General features: G+C 36.7%; 1 protein-coding gene across 16 annotated transcripts in view; it reads right to left on the bottom strand.

The window, feature by feature from the left end:
- Positions 1 to 3,551: 3,551 nt before the first annotated feature.
- Positions 3,552 to 18,250, bottom strand: part of STXBP5 (syntaxin binding protein 5) — a 107,492-nt gene continuing 92,793 nt past the window's right edge. For all 16 annotated transcript variants that reach the window (XM_048295977.1, XM_048295979.1, XM_048295980.1 and 13 more), the window contains 6 exons: positions 17,746 to 17,985; positions 15,941 to 16,310; positions 13,262 to 13,427; positions 12,403 to 12,514; positions 10,029 to 10,249; positions 3,552 to 9,336 (listed from right to left, as the gene is read on the bottom strand). In XM_048295977.1, coding sequence (XP_048151934.1) covers positions 9,295 to 9,336; positions 10,029 to 10,249; positions 12,403 to 12,514; positions 13,262 to 13,427; positions 15,941 to 16,310; positions 17,746 to 17,985 — 1,151 coding nt within the window. In that variant the 3' untranslated portion in view covers positions 3,552 to 9,294. The remainder of the gene's footprint in view (positions 9,337 to 10,028; positions 10,250 to 12,402; positions 12,515 to 13,261; positions 13,428 to 15,940; positions 16,311 to 17,745; positions 17,986 to 18,250) is intronic.

Below are 18,250 nucleotides of genomic sequence, written 5' to 3'. Positions count from 1 at the left end.
GCTGTAGCCTATAGGACCACAGGCTCAGATCCACATTTTTTCCATGTTTTTACATTGCCTGTAACAATCATGTAGTAGACCAACAACAGTAGCTCAGTGATAAAGCAATACATGCTACTCACACTCTAAGAGCAAATGACAACATTATTGCTTACAGTGCAAATATAAAGAAATTTCTTTTAACAGCTATAGCAGAAATTTTAGGTTATTGCTTCCCATCAGTCCAGTGGGGGAATACAGCAAGTCACCATTATTCACATACGCTTTGCTTTTTCCCCAGGTTAAATCAAAAGAGTGGGGTTTTCAGGCTTGAAATTTGCCCTCCAGGATGTGGTACATGGCCAATCCCTATCACTTTATATTTTGAAAGACATCTTGTTCTGAGTTAAAACCCTCACTGAACTCTGCATCCCCTTCAGCCATCCCCATTCCTACTACTGAAATACACTGAAATAGTGAAAGGCCTCAGATGCAATGCTCCCTAGGTCCAACATGATGCAAACCCCAAGAGGTTGCACTGTTCCCTGCAGAAGACACATGAAGAGTTTTTCTATTGTCCCTTAGGGCACAATCTGCTAAACACTTTCAAGTAGTTGTGATACTGGTGTCAGAGCCTCATAGCCCCAGCCATATTCAGGCATTCTTCAGTTTTCTTTACCTAGAGAAAGGTTGCATTGGTGACTACAGCCCACAGACTACTTGCCAAATCTGGTTCGTGCAGCATAACTAGACTACTGGAGAGAAAGAAACTGCTTACAGAAGAATCCTAAAAAGAGCAAGCAGTTACATGACAGACATAGAGCCAAACCAACTACTGGTCTTTTAAAAATGAGGGAAAGCTCTAGAAGTCAATGCAACTTCGGTGGCTCCTGCTCTGACCACAAATTATAACGAAAAATGTGCAAAAAAAGAGTTTTCTATAGGGGTCTAACTAAAACAGTAGAATAAAGAATTAATTTCCAGAATGTCTTGAAAAAAACCTGTGAAGTGCTTGGGAACTCTAAAGCCCAATCAGAAAGTGCTCTGCTAAAGACAAAATGGGAGGTAAATGGCCTCTAAGTTTACAGCTAGAATGGACTTTGAGTTCAAGCATATTAAAAAGAAAAAGTGATACAATGACCTTGATTGGTCCTTTTTCTAACCCTTTCACAGGGGATATATTTAAAAAAGAAAAACACAGTGGTTCTTCCTTATATAAATTAATATTAAGTTCTGACACGCATCTTGAACAATAGATGTGCATACTCGGTCTGAAGACTGTAACTCTAAGGCAGAGAATTCTCATGAGACCTTGGACCACTGTGCTGTGTCCTTGGAGATCCTGGAAGAAAAGCACCACAGTCAGTAGGCGACACTAACACTCCGATAAAAAGTACTTAACTCAAGTGGTGCTAAGAGAGTTGCAGGTGCACAAGAGAATTAGGGGATACCAGCTTGAAATTGTTTTCTGTTCACTCTGTCATGGGAGACTGCATTCCACATTATTCTTTCCAGGAGTGTCTTGCACCACAGAAACCAGAATTATAAAAAATTTCTCATTATGTCTGCTTAATTAGGCAGAGGAGTTCGTAAACTTATCAAAACATAAGCACAGTCTGACATTTTGATTACAAACCCCTACAAACACTCAACTGTCTATCAAGTCCTGCTCACACTGCGACTGCAGGAAGATACAAAAATGCAATTACCTGCTCCAAAACACATCAACCTTTCCATTTTTATCTTGACTGTGGCTTTGGTACAGGCCTCCATCAGCCCTTCTGAGTAGTGTTGGAATCAAACAGCTCTAAATGAGTGTTTGAGGCTAAAGGAGTGATCCCCAGGTCTCAGCTGGGGCAGTGGGGATGGGTACAGCTTCCTCCTTCTGAGCAGCCTGTGCACAAGCCTTAGCCCAGATTGTCTCCTGTGGCTGAAAAATACAGAAAACTGTTAGCTACAGCAAGTGAGCAGAACACCGCTACTATATTGAGTTGCATATGCAAGCCCCCAAGCCCTTACTGAGGGAGCATTAATTACACATTGTGAAAAATCAGCCAGCAAAGTAGGAGGTGAGAAACTGGTTCTTGCTGACATCCTGCTCGTGGGTTTACCTCAGTGCAGGACTGTGGGGGAAAACATCCCATTTCCTTAGGCCAGGCTGGGATGCCTCCTGCAACCTTTTCTCCTGAGGGAGAAAACAGACAGTGCCTCTTGCTTGGCTGACCTGAGGCCAAGGGAGCAGTCCAGCTGCATCAAGGCAGGAGGAGGGAGAAGGCAAGATCAGGGATACCACTGAGCACCCATAGGCCAGTGGGCAACAAGGAGGGGCTGGTTCAGTGACCCTGCCTGGATGAAAACTCCCAATTAAAAAATCTGGGTAAGAAAAGTGCTGGTGGGCATAAAATCATATGTCTGTAAGTCTTAAATGCATTTAATTTCCAGTACATTGGCACCAAAACTGTGGAAACACATGATGTGAAAAGGAAACAAGTTTTAATATAGGTCTGATCAAATCCTGAGTTTCACTAAATGAAAATGCTTCACTTTGCAACCTCAGTCTGGCACTCCCCTCTTGTCAGTCCATTGATCTGGGCAGTCCCACAGTACCCTGAGGGAGGGAGCTACTTTTACTGTAGCTTTTTTACTTTTATTGCAGACTACCAGAGCTAGCAAGTAGCTGGAGGCAGTGTGACAGCTCCAAATATCTTGAATCCAATTAAACTGAAGATAAAACAATTTTTTCTTTCCAATGCATTATCCTTTTTATAACTCCATGCACTGCACAGCTTCCAGTTCATTATGTGTAACCATCAGATATTAAAGAAAAAACAAGAAGTCTGGAACTAGCAGACCTTTCCCACAGATGAAACTTCATTCTCACACACTAAAACAAGCAGCAGTGAAATATTTTGCTATTTGACATCATGAGATTCCAAAAATTTCCCCTATGTACAGCAATTTCACATCTCAGATTTACTGCCCAAGCCTCTCTTTGGATTCATTATTTCCAAATCATTGAGAATACGTTTACAAAGGCGGGTTGTTTGTGTTTCCCTCTCTCCCCAACAGCAAAAGACAGCAAATTTAATAAGACTGCAAGCTAGAAACTGGTCTGTGGCAAAGCTGAGCCTCAACCCAAGAAAATAATACATCTGTTGTACTGTAAACATGGCAAAGAAAAAAAATACCAGTTTCATCTCTTCTCCCCATACACACTGGATTCTTAATTTAATAAACCCTGACAAAATGCAGCTACAGAAAATACTTTGCTTTACTGAGTCTGTATAATGAATGACCTTAACTTTTCTGGTAGCTTAAAAAGATAACACGACTTCACATTGTCACCATCAGTACACACATTTCAGAATGTTTTTAGACATGCCTGGGGGCATCACTGCTGATGAACAATTTCATACCTCTTGGGGTCCTTCAGGGCTACTCCCCATCAGCCTGGCTGCCAATGCCTCCAGCACAAACTGCTCTGCTCGTTACAAAGCACAACTCACACCTTCCTGCTGCTCCAGCCAGCAGGAAAACAACTGGTCAGGAAGAAAAGGAGTAAGCTACACTCATTTCAGGAGAGATTTGAATAGTTTATTTTGCCCAATCAAGAGCCCTTCAGCATAATGACACATTCATATACACATATATGAACATTTTTTTCTGAAACATTAATGTATAATACATTTTAAATTTAAAATACCAGCTGCACAGGTATTTTTATTTACAAAAATATTCCATACTTAATTTTTTAACTTCATTATGATGACATAATTCAGTCCAACTACATGTAAATAAAATAACTCTATGCAATCTAACATAGTTGAGTTCGTAACAGTACAGTTTGCAGTTCATATGAAACTATATTTGTAGACAGATGGATTTGCAACCCTACCTAAAAATGCATATTCCAGTAATCATCCTCAGAAGAGCTAGTGGGGCTCAGCAAGACTTAACTGAAGAATAAGTTGCAATGAACAGAAGGGAAAAAGAAAACACACATGTACACACTAACATATACAGAAACGAGAACTGCTACACATCAAGCATGCTTACCCAGGAGTGGGCAATGTTAGAAAAATTTACGGATGTATTTTTTTTTCCCCCATGGTGCTGGTACAATGAAACAGCAGCATAACTAGAAAGCAGCATGTTTTCCTAGTTCTAACCACTACAGATAGCAGAGCTCAGGTCTAAAATAACACAGTACTGCTTATTTACAATTCTGTTTTAAAAGGGAATATTTAAAACATGTTCCCACCCCTCTCCCTTTCCATCACCTATTACTGAATGGTAGTGGTAATCCACATACAACTCCTTACATGTTTTCAACTGAAACAGTTTAACTTCTAGTTCTTTGCCTTGTAATATGGAACTTAGGTACTAACAAAAGGAAACACAAGTGTCAAAGTAACCTACAGCGGTAGGTTAAACATTAGCACATGGAAATACTAAAAGAAATACTGATTGACATCTTTCATTTGATTGTTTGGTGTTTCTGCCTCATTTCCCTTCTTCCTTTTTTTCCCACTTTTTAAAAATGAATGCCCACATCTTTAAGTCTAAACTTTGTAAGGTGTAAAAGAACCCAGAAACAGTACACTCATCAGACTTGAAACAGTAATAAGGTACCAGTAATAAGGATATATAGCACATCTTCATAATGGGCTTAAGAAGAAGAAATTGGCCCAGGTTAGCTTTTCAATGAAAACTGAAGTAAAATTGATTTAACTGATTCACCTACACTACACCCTTTTCCCCCCCCCTGTTTCTGTTCACTTCCACCCCTCAAACATCATTAATTTCAGTCTAGAGAGTATTTGAAGACTTTGTGGTAGTAGCAAAGTTATCAACATCCCCCCAAAAAGATTCACATGAATTATCCAGGAAATTGGCTGGCATGAGGGAAGATTCAACTGACAAGTTGCCCTTCTACTTGGACAGGGAAGCAAGGCACTGCAGCCCTTCACTCCCACACCAGGCTCTGTCTGTGGTCAGTGCCCACCCAGACATGTTAAACCACGAGGAGAAAGCAGAGGGCACTTCAGCCAAGGAATCTTAAGTTTTCCAACACATGTTTCGGATACAAAAAAGCAACAAAACAAACCCACATAAAACCCAACCCTGATTTACATGTAAAGATCTGATGTATAATCAAAATACACATATTACTCAAAGAAAATGTTTATTGGACAAACCTCACTTCAGTTTTGGAGAATTTTAAAAGTCCAAGAAATAGCTGAAAAAAGTCTCTCGTGTGTACCAGAAAAAAAACCAAACCATAGAAAACCAGTCAGCCATGGACTGCACCTATTGAGAAAACTTTTATATTAGGCTAGTTCCCTATCTACTTGCTCCATACTTGGAGAATTGTTTAAGAATGTTCATAAAGGGAGGTAAAAATAACTGACTATTTTCTGCAAAGCAAAATGGGGTATTTGTTTTCATTGCTTAGTAATTGTATCATCTCGATATGAGATATGAATGTATTCATAAGCTTAAAACAACTTCTATGGATAATATACATACTTTAAGTACTTTGACTTAAAACTTGAACGTAAGTCTTTTTAAAATTAAAGGTAGAAGTGTACATATAAAAATTATTTAAAACTAAAAGTATATTCTTAAGCAGTATGTATAAATATAACAGATTTCTTTTGTATTATCTAGTAACAAATGTGAAAGTGTTGCAGTAATTTATAAACTGAATGCTGACACAGAATACGTGCCTTTCATTAGATTCTATATTGTATATACATATTTTGCTAAGAAAACACACATTCTAAATCAATCACATAATTAGCAAAGGTGCCTGAAAGTAATCTGTTCTAAAGTCTTTATTGAACATGTGTGTTTATATATACAAATAATGAACCTGAACTGCACAAATGCAGAAACGAAATTAAGGAATAAAATACCATGATTGAATTAAAGTGCAGGAAAAATTCAAGTTTAAAAGTTCAGGTAAGATCAGTGCCATTAATTAAGCAAAAAAGGAAAAAAGGAAAAAAAAAAAAAGGAAACAAAAAACCAACAAAAAAAACCAAACAAAAATTCCCCTCCAAAAAAAAACCAAAGCCCAAACCAAAACGCCACCAAAAAAACCAACCAAACAAAAAAACATAGAAAGGAAAGTAAAAGGAAAACTAAAAGGAAAAAAAAGAAAATGAACTTGCTTCCAAAAATCCTCCTTTGGATTTAGCTTTCCAATATCACCTGCCATGCAAGTACCACCTCAGGCACAAAAACTTTGCATAAAGACAGACAAGGAACACAGCTATATATTACTATACTTTATAACTGACTGTTTGCTGAAGAACAATCACTGGAGATGCCTGTGGTGTAACACTTTCAGACTGATTTGGAATACACACATATTTACACATACCAGGATTCAAAAGTTATGATTTGGCAGGACTAAAGTGAAGAAAAGCTTCTTCAGTTTACGGTTCCTAATGAGACACACTACATATAAACAGATAGGTAGCAGCAGGTAGTTTCTTACTTTCATTAAAAAAAAAGTAATAGCTCAATTGTATTTTATAGTTTTCCAGACACTCTAAAAAATTTCACACAACTAAAATGCTAGTGAAAAACCAGGGGTGCTTCCCCGCAAGGATTTCCATATACTTTGTTGTACAAAAGGTGCACCACCAATAGCACAATAAGATGCAATGATGTGTGTGTGATCACCTTCCTTCCACTGGGAAGGAAAAAGTAACATTTTAGACTAAAATTGTACATAGCCCCTTTTATTGACCAAGAACCATTTGTGTGTTTATCTCATGAGCAATCGAATCATTAGCCTTCATATCTAGAAGCATGCCCTGAACATAAGCAACAGAAGAGATTCAACTACGATAGATTCTGCAACACCAAATAAGCCACTACTCGTCTGGTACTGGCAGATGGTCTCTCATTGCCTCTTATTATTTTGCTTGCTGGTGGCTGTCAAATGTGTCTTGATAAGAAAGTTAAGTACGCTTTCTTTTCGAGCCAAGGTCATCTTCCACTGAATGATACCATAATTTGTTGAAGAATACTTTTACAATCCTCTCCCCCAGAACCTGACCAGATTAATTTCCCAGAATTCTGTTGCCCTGAAATGTAGTTTTATCTTCACCAGGTCAAATCATGAGTCATCTCAATTTATAAATGTGAGATAAGGAAGGGGACAAGTGTCAGCAAGGGCGGGTTTTTTTGGATGAGGTATGCGTAATGGTTTATCTAGTTTTCTTCTACCTGGATGTCTAACAAAATGGTGTTAAATATGCATTAATTAGACACTAAAAATAAATTAACATGCAGAGGCAAATATTGCATGACAAACTGAGTTAAGTAACTCAAATAGACATTGCCTCAGTAGTTACAGGACAGAGCCATGAAGAAATCATAATACTGCTGTTCGAATTGTCACATTCTCATTCGTTAAGGACTTTGAACAGTGGGCATAGTAGGGCATGCCATCGTACTGACAACACAATTCAATTGTCTTTTTTAATTAAATGTTGCTATACATAAAGTGAGAAAATTTATCAGTTTGTGCTACAAAGTCCAAGCATATTTGCCTCTCATTTGAAAAGTGATTTAAGAACCATTAAGTAACTTAAATATTTTGCATCCTTGAGGTGTTTTGTAAGGTTGCCTTGTCTGTGTACCTGCAACATCACTTCACAATAAAAATAAAACAAAGGTTTTGCTTTGGGAACATTCAGAAAGTTTGTGAAAAAAGTACACAAAAAGCAATGCTTGGAGAAGCAAACCTAAGTGAATAATTTCAGACAATGTAGACCTATCAGCTTCTAAGTACTCCCTTTTATAAAACAAAACCAGTCAGTAACTATTCCTAGTTTGAGGAAAAAGGTCTAAAGGAATTTCTGAAATGCAAGCATTTATTTTAAGGAATACTCTCTTCTAAAAAGAGCCCTGGTCATTCGCACTGATATAGCTTTTGTGCAGTAGCCATTAACAAGTTAGCTCAGCTGTATAATTTACCTCACTCAAACTGAACATTATTTCAGCAATTCCTAAAGGTTTTGTGCACACTTTGCCACTGCTTACACTGAAAGCACTGCTTTAGAGACTAAATCCAAACTTTAGGACAACTGTCTTTAGTGCTGGGTGGGGCTGAGACAGGTACTTGTAAAATAGCTCTCTACTAGCAGAACTTAGAGATTTGCTAAACAACATACTGACAATTATTAAGTATTAGATGCTTGCTTGTCATTATTCATGCATCAGCACCTCCATGGTGTGTAAAACTTTGAAAACCTGAGTCCAAGGTTATCTGATTTCATAGTAAAGGACTAAAGGGGCATCTAGAACTTAAGTTTTGAGCAAAACTATCTCAGCTATTTTAATTAATGGCTGTAAAGATACATTCTGTTAAACATTTATAAAAACTCACAGCATGAATGGAACCCACAGCCAATTCTAAATGTTATACAACCTGAACCAATAACTATTTTTAGCCAAAAATAATATTTAACTGAACAGAAGTTGAAGAATTCTTACCACAAGGAAGATGTTACCACATTTCACATTGCACGGCCATAACACAAATGAAAACTCCCAGCATGACACATTCCAGTCATATTATTCACTTGACTTTTTTAATGCAAAAATTACGTATTTTGTTTTGCACGTCACAGAATATGATGTGAATACAAGAATACTAGATCAGGGGTCCAAGAAAAGACTATGCACAGGTCAACTATGTATACAATTTTCAATAAGAAATCTTCCAAGCTTCCAGCTTTTCAAATGAAAGAAGTGACAGTAAACTTCAACTCTTCTTCAACAATAATGGTAAATATAGCAAGTCCTAGAGAGGGTAATTGTAAGTCAGCTACTGTCCAGCAAGACAAACCAACTTGATTCCAGCTCTTGGACCTCTGATTTATTGCCTCTCCTTACAGGAGGGTATAACACTGCCAGCAATTACAATAGCACAAAAACCTTTGGCATATGAAATATTAACACAGGATTGACCCTGCATTGCCCCTGCCCATCTCACCACGATTTCCCTTTACTCTCTTTTCCACATGTTCCAGTTACGTTCTCTGTTCCAACTTTATGCCAACCAACAGCTAAGAAACACTCAAGTTTGGTTCTTTTTTGCGTGTGTGTTTCTTAGATATAAAGCTCCTCAGTTAAAGCCATGACTGAGGTAAAACAGTGTGTCATTTGTGCTAGGAAACAACAGTATCCGATGGTGAATACTTCTTTAAATTTCAGTGGTCCTGCCAAAATTAATGAAAAAACAAGATTTTTTTCATCAGGACAAAATTAAACAGATGTAATTGATGAGAGTCATCAGAATTGGTACCACTTCTTGTCTTTGTACTTCAACATCATCTAGAAAAACAAAAAGCAATTTCTAATTACTGTTCCTGTAATGTACCAAAATGTACAATGACGCAAACAAATTATATTCTTACAAAGCAGCATGAGAAAGAAGGATTTTAGCAAGGCTTCTCAAAGTTGCAACAACAACATTGCTGAACACTGAGGGTTTAGCATGATGAATTTTCTGATGTTAGCATCATTGCCAGTGATCTAGCCTCAGAAAATGACATTTTTGGGAGAATGGGGAGGTTTCACAGGAGTTTAGGGTGTGGAAAGAAATCGGCATGAAAATAGATGAGAACAGCCATTCTATGGTAGTTACCGAGGAAAGAAACCAACTCGCATTCACGGGGTTTGCATACACCAGGATCTTTCTTAAGGACAGCAGGAATCTGACATAAAGCATTACTCTTCTTATTAATTCAGTGACAATAGGTAATTTTTTCAGTTACGAGAACTGAGTTGCACATTTAGAAGCTTACATGCCACTCCAGCAGACTGCATGCTCTAGACCAATGTGCCATGAGACAAAGGTTAGTACTTAATTGTTGAGAGTAACAAGTGATATGTGAAAGGGAAGTATCCTTTATCAATCATAGTGCATGCCCTTTAGATGCACCTCTAACATGCCTTTGCAGAACTCAGTCACTTGCAAAACTTGCATTTGACAATCAGTTTAATGTTCAGTTTGACATACTCACCTCATGAGCATGTTTTGAGAAAGAATCAGCACTGTAAAGCATAGCTGCAGTTTTTTCTTCCAGTTCTCCCAGTTTCTGTCCTCTTTCATCCAGTGCCAACCGGGCTCGTGCCAGTTCACCAACTACACCAGATGCTGCTCCTTTGACACCTTCAATACCCCCAGGTCCTGGAATATGCTGGGCAAGACTCCTTGATGCCTTCCCAGATGCTGATTCTCCAACTGGAGGCATTTGCAAAAAGTAGCAAATACGGAATAGTAAGTTTTTCTATCTCTATTACATAAATATCACTGAAAGTAGTTTATAGAGGGGTGTAACTTGTTTGATTGGAGGCTAAACACCTAATTGTAGGTATGACTATGAGCAACACTCACTACTCTACATTAGTAGATATTACTACGTTAAAACTGAGATATTCAAACATATTTTCAAGTTTCCAGGCAGGTTATAAAACTGTAACCTCTTCACAGCTCAAGTATGAAACTAAAATTCTCATGTTCATCAACAGAATTGTTAAAAAACCACTTCACCAGCACAATATAGCTTATTTCACATGGAATGCGTTTTGACTTCAACAGATAAAGCAGAATAATTTTGATAATACAAGCTGTGGTTAGTTCTGGAAGTGCTTTGCTGGTACATAGGCCAGCCAGCATGATTCCACCAGCACAAGTTCCCTTTGATGGAAGTTCAATTTTACATGCAGACACCTGTAGGTTAGATGTCTATGCTATCATTATTGTAAAAACCTTGCAAAAAAAAAAAAGAAAAAGTAATGTAGAAAGACAGTACGGATGTAAGAATAAATCAGTACAAATGGTCAGCTGAACAGCTCCAGACCTCAGTGATGGCATTGGCTACACCAACTTTGCTCATAATGGGACATCAGCCACCCATTTCAATCTAGACACTTGATGTGCCAATCTCATGCAGAACTGTATACACTACAGAAATTTGATTATTTGTCTTAAACAATAAACTATGGTTTAAATATTTTCTTTTTTCTACCTCTAGGAAAAAAATTATGAACTTGTTAAATATGTTTGATGCAGTATTTAAAGACATCTGGTTCAATTTTATGCTTCTATTAAGAATGATTTACATTTAAATTAAGTATTGTAAATATCTTACTGTGAATTCCCACAATAAGAAAGAGAAATCCTTTCATTTATTAGAGATTCTGCTGTGACCTTCATGGTAAATATGGCTACTTTAAAGACATGCTCAGATGTCTTTTGAATTGTCATTGAACTCACTTTCAGGCTACAATTCATTAGGCATTTTTTCTTCCATTCAGTACTATTTTCCTTCTAAAGATCCAAGCCAAAACTTAATGGTGGAAACTTGAAATAATATAAAGAGATAGCTTCTAAAGTTACAAGGTATTTTTCCCTTGTCCCAGTCATATTAAACTATAATTTGTGCACATAAATTTCTCTACTGGAATACTTGACCAACCTTCCACAGTATTACATATACATATATATACACACATATAAACACCCACAAAAGAAATCTTTAACATGGAAAGTGACCTCTAAATATCTGATATTTGCTCAAAATGTACAGGCTCAAGTAATAGAGTCTAATTTAATTTTCATTGTGTAGAGATCAAAAGAACCAACTTAAAAGAAAAGACTGGCAGGGCACCTTGTCAATTTTGACAGATACATTTCATGTTAATAAGAAAATGGTTCTTAAAAATAAGCTTGCATAATATGGTGTTGCATCTAGCAAATATCTGAATAAATAAATGGAAGCTATTTTCCTTAAATATATTAAAGTGCTGAATGCCACCACAGGAAAGAAAAAAGTTGCAATCAAAAAAAAAATGAAAGATAAAGCAATGAAAATTTTGCCAAATCTGAATTTTACTGTCCTATAAACAGGACTGAATTGAAATATCATAGAGTTCTGTCCTTGCTGTCATTCCTGAGGCAGCTCTGCACAAGTAAAACAAGGAAAGTCTGGCAAATAACTGAAGTAGAGTGAAGTTTTAATTTTCTCACTGTCCAGAATAGCATTCTCCAAAAGCAGTCCCTTTCAGTCCCTTTATCAGCATAAATAGAATCACGGTCAGTACTACACGCTTCATAAAGATTAATTCAAATAAGATTACAAAACAAGAAATGGAACAACTAATCTACTGCTGAATAAATGGGATAAAAGAACCTATGAAAAAAACACACCAAGCTTTTCTGATCTTGTTGGTGAGGTGCACAACACAAAATCTATGAAAAAGTATTCGTCATTCCCTATTTTATTTTCCTCTTCACAAAGGTAATGTTCTATTAATACAGGTAATACATTTATCAAGGATCACTGGCTTCCTTGGGTAGAAATACCAGAAAAATAACAATTAATAATAACTTACAGAGTTCTTCTCTGTCAAGTGACTGTGCCCCACCTCCGAACAGGCCTTTAAAAAACCCCCTGTTTGGTGCTTCTGGTGTTTCTACAGGAGTGAAGAGCTCACCCAGCATTTCCTTTGCAATGAAAGAGAGACATAACAAGGCATAAATTAGTAATAAGAATGGAATGTTCTTTCACTTTCAGGATTTATTTAATGGATTTGAATTTCAAAATAAATATGCTTTAATGGGCATCTGTCTTTGCAAGGTGATGTAGGAAATAGAAAAATAAAAACATATTAAGAAATTTGTCCAAACCATCTGAAGCAGATGGTTGCAAGCTTAGGGCTCATGGAATTCAGAAGCAAAGAAATGCATTCAAGTAAAGCTTATTTGCCCCTCAACAACCTGGGCAAGACTCCCGACTTTGTCCTATTGAAACTGTATCTACAAATACTTATATCCACGTAGCAATACAAAAGTAGAGCCTGCAACTCTGCTATTTCATTATTCTATGCAACTACCAAGCTGAAGCATGACTGAGATTTTTTCAAGCTGTTAATATCCCTGAAATGTAATAGCTTCCCTCAAATATCCTGAATTAGCATTCCCTACTTGTGTCAGCACACACCTCCCCCAGCATCAATTGATCAAGTGAATTTTAACTGCATGTTAAAGGAGGAAAATTCCTGTTGATCAAAATGAAATTAAGTAAGAAACTGATTCAGCTACAATAGCATGGATGAAGTGATTCATCTGGAATCAGACTCTACAGTGAAGGAAAACAAAAGGGAAAAAAAAAAAATCAAAGCGCAAAAGTCAAAGTACTCAGCTCAGAATGTATCTAAGAAAAAAGTGATTTTTTTAAAAAGAGCTAATTACCTGAAGATTTTCACATGTTTCTTGGCTGTAGGTGAGCCTCTGTATTTCAGTTGGTGAGACAAGATAGAGTGCTTGTCCATTATTGGTGAAGCAGAATGTTCTGGCTATCCGCATATTGGTGAGTGGCAGGTAATATACATCCAACAGTGGCCTTAAACTTGGCAAACTTAAGGAAAAGAATTTAAAAACGCATTAAATAGAGCAGAAATGTCTATTATTGATCAAATGGCTCATTTTTAAACTGCAATACATATTTTTTCTCTTCACCATTTGACGAGTACCACAAACAGGTGTAATTTAATGACATTACAGAACCTCAAAACATGAGATTTTTCAAGGTAGCACCTCAAAAATTAAACATCTGCATCGCAGACACATTTAAAAGCATTTTTTTAAATGACAGTCTGAGCATGCTAATCAAAAATTCGCTATAATGAATTAGGCATTACTTAATAATTACCAAGGTATTTTGATAAGTATCTACGAAGAGTTTACAATTAAACACCCTCTCTCTTCCCTCAGGTCAATAATTTCTCCTTGACTAAAAATACAAGTCTACAAGATTTCTCCTCAAGAACATTTAGAAATATAACACGGGTGTACTGTCAAAGCAAAGCAGAATTCAGTAGCCTCAAACAATCTTATTAAGTCCCCCTTTTTTTTCTGACAAGATATTTAAGAGGAAGTCCTCTTAGAGCAAAGTTTGCTTACCTTGTATTTTCTGATTCTGTACATGTAACTGCAGAACTTACTGCATCAATCTACTGAAGAACAGACAGCACACCTGGGCTATAACAATGTTCCTCTACCAAACATTCCTCTCCCTCAATGTAATAATAAATATAAGTAAGAAGAGACAAAACACCTAATTTCTTGACAAATAGTACCCAAAATAAACCACTGTCTCAACCATCCCCTGTGAAGTTCTCGTAAAAAAATCTACAGAAGTTGTTAGCTGCAAATGTCCCAATAATACAATAAACAGCTTCTCCTGCAGACACCATCTGCATAAGGTTATTATTTCTAGACACTGAAAAAGAAGTAAAGGGGCAAAGTGAAGTTAAAACCAAAGAAAGATGTAGTAACCACAACAGTGTCAGGTTGCCTTGTTTTGTTTTTTCTTTTTCTTTTTTTGCAGGATGCTGAGATTGCCTTTGGAGGCAAGTTTTAAAAGTGAGAAATAAAAAGCAATATTCTCTTCTAAGCGTATCACCCAGATATGACACCTCTGCCACGCATGTATCTAAAATAAGAATATTCCTAAGATAGAGTCAGTAACAGGGAAGTGTTTTGCTTCAGATCAATGGAAGCATAAAACATTTTTACAGCTTCAAAACACAAAAATATTAGATCAGATAGGACAACCGTGACATCCATGAGAGCATTTTCATAATTTCTGTTACAGATTTGTTTGTTACTAAATCCTATCTGAGTTTTTATCAGTAGCTAAGTTTTGGCCATCTTGGGTATGATACAGTGCTCTGAAAACTTTACACAAACTGCACATAAGGTCCACTCCCCAGCAGCAATTCATGCTTACGAAATGGAGCTCATCACTGGAGTCCAAGTTCCCCACACAAGTTAACAATTCAGCATTTGTAATTTAGCTTATATGCAGAGTTCATTAGAAAACAACATGAATCCTGAAGACAGGATTTGTTTCAATATATGGTATCCGAACATTACTGAGTTTAGTTTTAATTAGGAAAATCAATACTGTTTGCCCTGCAAGGTGAGCAGCATTTTATAGACATGTTTAGAATACATAAAACATGGCATATACATCAATGGAGTTACAGGCTTACAGACTACAATTAAAAAACAAGATTTGATAGTATCAGTTTTAGTTTTACTCCTAACAACTTCCTAAAGAAATATTTTTTACAGAATTTTCCAAGCTGAAAGCTTCTTTTGGCAACCTTAAAAATAATCTTTTAGGAACTTTACTGGCATAATGTTATAGGGCCATGTTCCACATTCATCTTATCATTAGGCCACATCTAAACTGCAGGTGCAAGGGTATAAGTATATACACACTGCTGTTCAGAATAAAATAGCACTTAGAAACATTTAAGATAAAGGACATGAAAATTACATAGGTGACCTGTAAGTATATTTAAACACTACTACTACTCTACTACTACTACAACACATGTTTAAACTCATAACTTAAACCTCTTACTTTAGATGACTTATTACTACGCAACGGCTAGCAGTTAATCTTGCCTTCATAGCCTGAGTTTAAGGCCTTTAACAAACAAGCAAGATACACAACAAAATATTAAGATTGAGCCATGAGTGTGATGCAAACAGCTGCACAAAAAATAGATAGAGTCTGGTCAGGTACAAGCTAAAGGTCTGACTTAAGGCAGTTTTCTCCATCAGGAAGTAAATACAACTTTTAGAAAACCTTCAACTCATGGACCTGTATCACCTATTTGGAACTATGTGTTGAATCAGTGTAGCTTAAGCTAAAGTGGTAAACTTTTTCATGTGTTAAAGGCATAACTAATAGGAATGTGCTATCAAAATTATTCAGGCTCAAGTGCTGGAGAATTATCAACCCTGATTGAATGCAATTTTTTTTTTAATTCATCATCCTATGGAAAAGGAACCTTTCTATGTAGCAGAAGACTATTTCTTCTTTTTATATTTAAGTTACCATCAAACAGGTCTTACCTAAAAGTCATAATATGTCCATTGGCACAGAAACATGCAAGGCAGATACTGTTACTCAATGACACTATGTCTCCACGAAGAACAAAAGAAGTCTCTGTTATATTTTGCTTATAAATACAGTTCTGGGATGGCAGTGAGATAACTTTTGCTTGCTTTTCTGAACATATCACTGCATATTGGTTTTCACTGATTTCCTGAGAGGAAGAAGGGGACACTGAGACAGGTCGTCGCTTTTTCGCTTTTTCTTTTTCATCTTTATCTTCAGGAACATTGTGTTCTCTCCAGGGTTCATGTGCTGGTGGGACCAAAGATCCTGTGGTGTCCAAAAAAGCCATTCTCAAGATTGCCCCTTTTAGCCTCAGGATGGTTCCTAGGAAAGAGTAGTTAAGCACATTTCTAAAACAGTTCTCCTAAATTGCTTTTCAAGCTACAAATTATTCCTTTAAGAAGCTAGCAGAATGAAAAGAAAACAAGAATTTCAGTTTGCCTCTGTAGCAAAATGGGTGTACAAAAATCTTTGGGCATTTATCTAAAAACCAATGAAGCACAAATGTAATCAAGAAAATGTTAGACCAGTTTCCAAGAGTTAAGTGAATACTCTTCCATTAACTTCAAGGGAAATGAATACATTTATTAAGAGAGCCAGGCTGGCATACACATCTGTATTTAAGTTCAGTGTCACAAATGCAACTCACTTCATTCTCTCCTGATGAGTACACAGTATGCTTGATATCAACAATAAATGTTATTAGTCTAAGGTGAGCCCCACTTTTTCCTTTAATTGGTTCAGAAACAAGCATGTGTGGTGTTTTTATTTCTCCCCTGCAGTTCACACTTGAATCCACTTCTCTAGCTTGAAATGAAAGAGAAAAGTTTTCCCTCCTTACTGCTGATATCACTGTCTCTGTAGGCCAGAATTTAAGCTAATAGATTTTATTTTACTTTATTCACACATAAGTAACAACATGAACATTTGCTAAGTACAAAATATAAAGCAATATCTTTTAAGGATTATGCTGCAGATGCAGTGATGAAACCCACTGCCTAGCCTGAAGCATTGCCTTTATGACCAAATGTTACCAAATCTGAACACTGCTATCAGTACCTTACTCGATGGGCACAAATCACATATATGGTCTAGATGTCTGCTCCTAATCATTCCTACAAACAATTAGCATTGCAATTTGTATGTTTGATACATCTGTGTAGCAAAATGGACTAGAGCAGCATGTTCTGCATGAGACAGTGGTAGCAGGAAAGCTAAATCTAAGTGCAACAGTATATCCAATAAACCATTAATACATAATTACAACAAAATCAGTTGCTGTGCATCAGAAAAACAAGATACAAGACCTTTCATAGCAATCCAAAGGAATATTTTATCACTAATATTTCACACTAGTTGTTCAATTTACAGCCTTAGTTTGCACTCCCTTTTCTTGCTGCAGGAAAACTGATTGATTCTTACCCCATGACTAAAACACAGTAACAAACTGAGCATTTGATACTATTCATCTCTTCTGCTATCTCTGTTTAACAACTGCAAACATTGTTTTCTCAGCAAGTATACACTGAAGTTGTATTTTTATATTTTAGGAGATTGTACTTTTCACTTTTCCAACTTGAGAAACTCTGGTAATAAACTAATTACTCTAGATTGTTAAACTTAGCAGCTAAATCAATGGTATATATATTTTTAATTAATCAATAATTAAAAAGAAAACCTGTAACAGTTTCTCAAAAAATGTGAAGAACTACAACAATACTTTATCAAAGCATACTTTAGCCATCTGCTTTGTACATACCACTAGGAGAAACAATTACTGGCTGAAGAAGTCTTTGCTCTCCTCCTGGGGGTAAGTTCAGTACAATGACAAGCACTGTACCCAGCGTGGTCCCAACCCACAGGCACGGGGAAGGCGATGTATCAGCCTTTCTTGTGAAAGTCTCACAAAAATGAAGAGCTGAAATTGCCTCGCGTGACTCTTTATCAATGCTAGTTACACTAGAACTCCGGGATCGACTGAAAGAGTTGTCTTTGACATCTGAAAATAAACCAGTATTAATTTAAAAGAATGGCAAATTGCAGGGATTAAGAGAATTTAATTAATTTTTTGTTCTTTAGCATCAACTGTATACTAACTATAATGCTATTGATTTTTCCATCCCTATCCTTCCTTAGTCATATTTCCTTATGCCTGAATTTCCAGCTGTTTCTTGAGCAAAGCACCCAATCTTTGTTGCAGAGGGTGCCATTAGGTAATTACCATGAACAATTTTTAGGCATACTTCTGTGTTCTAGAGCCAGAG

The sequence above is a fragment of the Corvus hawaiiensis genome, chromosome 3, assembly GCF_020740725.1.
Source record: "Corvus hawaiiensis isolate bCorHaw1 chromosome 3, bCorHaw1.pri.cur, whole genome shotgun sequence".
In the NCBI taxonomy this organism is placed as follows: domain Eukaryota; kingdom Metazoa; phylum Chordata; class Aves; order Passeriformes; family Corvidae; genus Corvus; species Corvus hawaiiensis.
The sequence above is the reverse complement of the archived record's forward strand: the minus strand, read 5'-3'. Positions and strand labels throughout refer to the sequence as shown.